This window comes from Lolium rigidum, chromosome 4, assembly GCF_022539505.1.
Source record: "Lolium rigidum isolate FL_2022 chromosome 4, APGP_CSIRO_Lrig_0.1, whole genome shotgun sequence".
NCBI classification, from domain to species: Eukaryota; Viridiplantae; Streptophyta; class Magnoliopsida; order Poales; family Poaceae; genus Lolium; species Lolium rigidum.
Genome location: NC_061511.1, coordinates 236,709,348 through 236,711,145, shown reverse-complemented (window position 1 = coordinate 236,711,145; position 1,798 = coordinate 236,709,348). Strand labels below are relative to the sequence as shown.

The 1,798-nt window shown below is 50.1% G+C and overlaps 1 protein-coding gene across 1 annotated transcript; it reads left to right on the top strand.

Moving 5' to 3' along the window:
* Positions 1-237: 237 nt before the first annotated feature.
* On the top strand, positions 238-924 carry LOC124706133 (dof zinc finger protein 5-like). Its single transcript, XM_047237791.1, has one exon. The coding sequence runs from the start codon at positions 238-240 to the stop codon at positions 814-816; it is 579 nt and encodes a 192-aa protein (XP_047093747.1). The 3' UTR covers positions 817-924.
* The last annotated feature ends 874 nt before the right edge of the window (positions 925-1,798 follow it).

Below are 1,798 nucleotides of genomic sequence, written 5' to 3'. Positions count from 1 at the left end.
AGACACAAACCAAACAGCATCACACGTCACCGTATCCACATGCACTGCACCTTAGTTAATCAGATATTCGTTCTCTCCGCCCTGTAAAAGGAAAGAAATCGAGGTGCGCCGTGCGCACCGAACACCCACCATCGAGCACGTATCTTTGTGGAGCTATATATACGGCCATGTCTACCCGATGAAATGACACTTCTCTCTCACAACAGAAAGCACCGGAGTGCGCAGACAGTGACCGACATGGTGTCTCACGTCGAGATGGGCGGCGCGGCAGGGATCAAGCTCTTCGGCAAGGTCATCACGCGGCAGCCGGCCACGCGCGCGGGCACCGACAGCGGCGCGCCATCCAAGACGTCGCAGCAGGCGCCACCACCCATGTCGTCCTCGGGGCGCGGGAGCGTGGAGCAGCTGGAGGAGGCGGCGAGGGCGCGCGCGGCGGCGGCGGAGGCGCGCCTGCCGTGCCCGCGGTGCCGGAGCGAGGACACCAAGTTCTGCTACTTCAACAACTACAACGTCAATCAGCCGCGGCACTTCTGCAGGGCCTGCCACCGCTACTGGACCGCTGGCGGCGCCATCCGCAACGTGCCCGTCGGCTCCGGACGCCGCAAGAACCGCCCCGTGCTCCACGGTACCTCAACGATGGTCATGAGCGGCGACCACCGTTTGGCGGGACCGGAATCTCCGGGGCTGGCGCTTGGTTTCCCTCCTGAGCATCCTGGATGGTTCCATGCTGCCCCGTCACCGGCTTACACTGGCCACGGCGAGATGGAGCAGTACTTGTGGCTCGTTCATCAGTGCCAGCCCCAGAGACAAGGCTAACAAGATCGTCTGAGACAACAGCCCTGATCGGAGGCGGTCAGCTCTTACATGTGAAAACTATTCGAATTTCTTGTACTAGGTCTAAGTATAATACAGAAAATTGTGTAATCAGACCTGTGACGAGATATTGTTTTCCAAAATTAACAGCTGAAGGCCCTGCTTCGTAACCCATCAAAGGCACGACGCGATAACTGGTAAACTTCAGCACAAACAGCATTTCGAAATGTTGAAGTGAATAATTCATGGCCAAAAACATTGCCATTTTTTAAGGCAGAAAACTATTATATGCAAATAAAAATCATTCCAATCAGTTCTAAAATCGCAAAGTATTTGAAATATAATTTCACTAGCAGGAAAAAGCCTATCGGCGGCATGGCAAAACAATCTTAGTGGCATGTATGCAACATGCCACCGGAATATCGCCGTTGGTATACTCTATTGGCGGCATGCCAGGCTTCATCATGCCGATAACTGAAATACCGGCAGCGTGTTAAGTTCCCACGCTGCCGATAGCTGACATACTGCTGGTTGCGAGGTTTCTTGCCTCCTGTAGCAAATATACTAGTGGCTTAGCACACCCCACCAATATATATTGGACAACTCAAAAATTTATGCCGAATCTTAGCCAATATCTAGTACTAATAACCTCAAAAACTTGACATAGTTAATAATATTAACGATGACGGCGACTATATATTATTAATACCTTAAAACTCCTCACATGTTTGGCAGTTTAAACTTCACCAAAAATATCAAATGTGACATTGCTAACTTTGTTCACCACATCGAACAGACAGAAAAGAAATAAGACTATCACTCCACCAAATTATGACGAACATCATGTGCAAGTTCATGCCTGTGGTGGTCTTGGGACTGATGAGAATAGTTTGTCCAAACTTTATGTACACCAACATTGTATGCATGCCCCGTTTACAAGGAATGGCACACTATCTCCTGTAAGTTTATTAAACTGCAACCTTTG

Excerpts from the sequence above, each read along its gene's own strand:
- LOC124706133 (XM_047237791.1), top strand. The coding sequence starts at position 238 with ATGGTGTCTCACGTCGAGATGGGCGGCGCGGCAGGGATCAAGCTCTTC.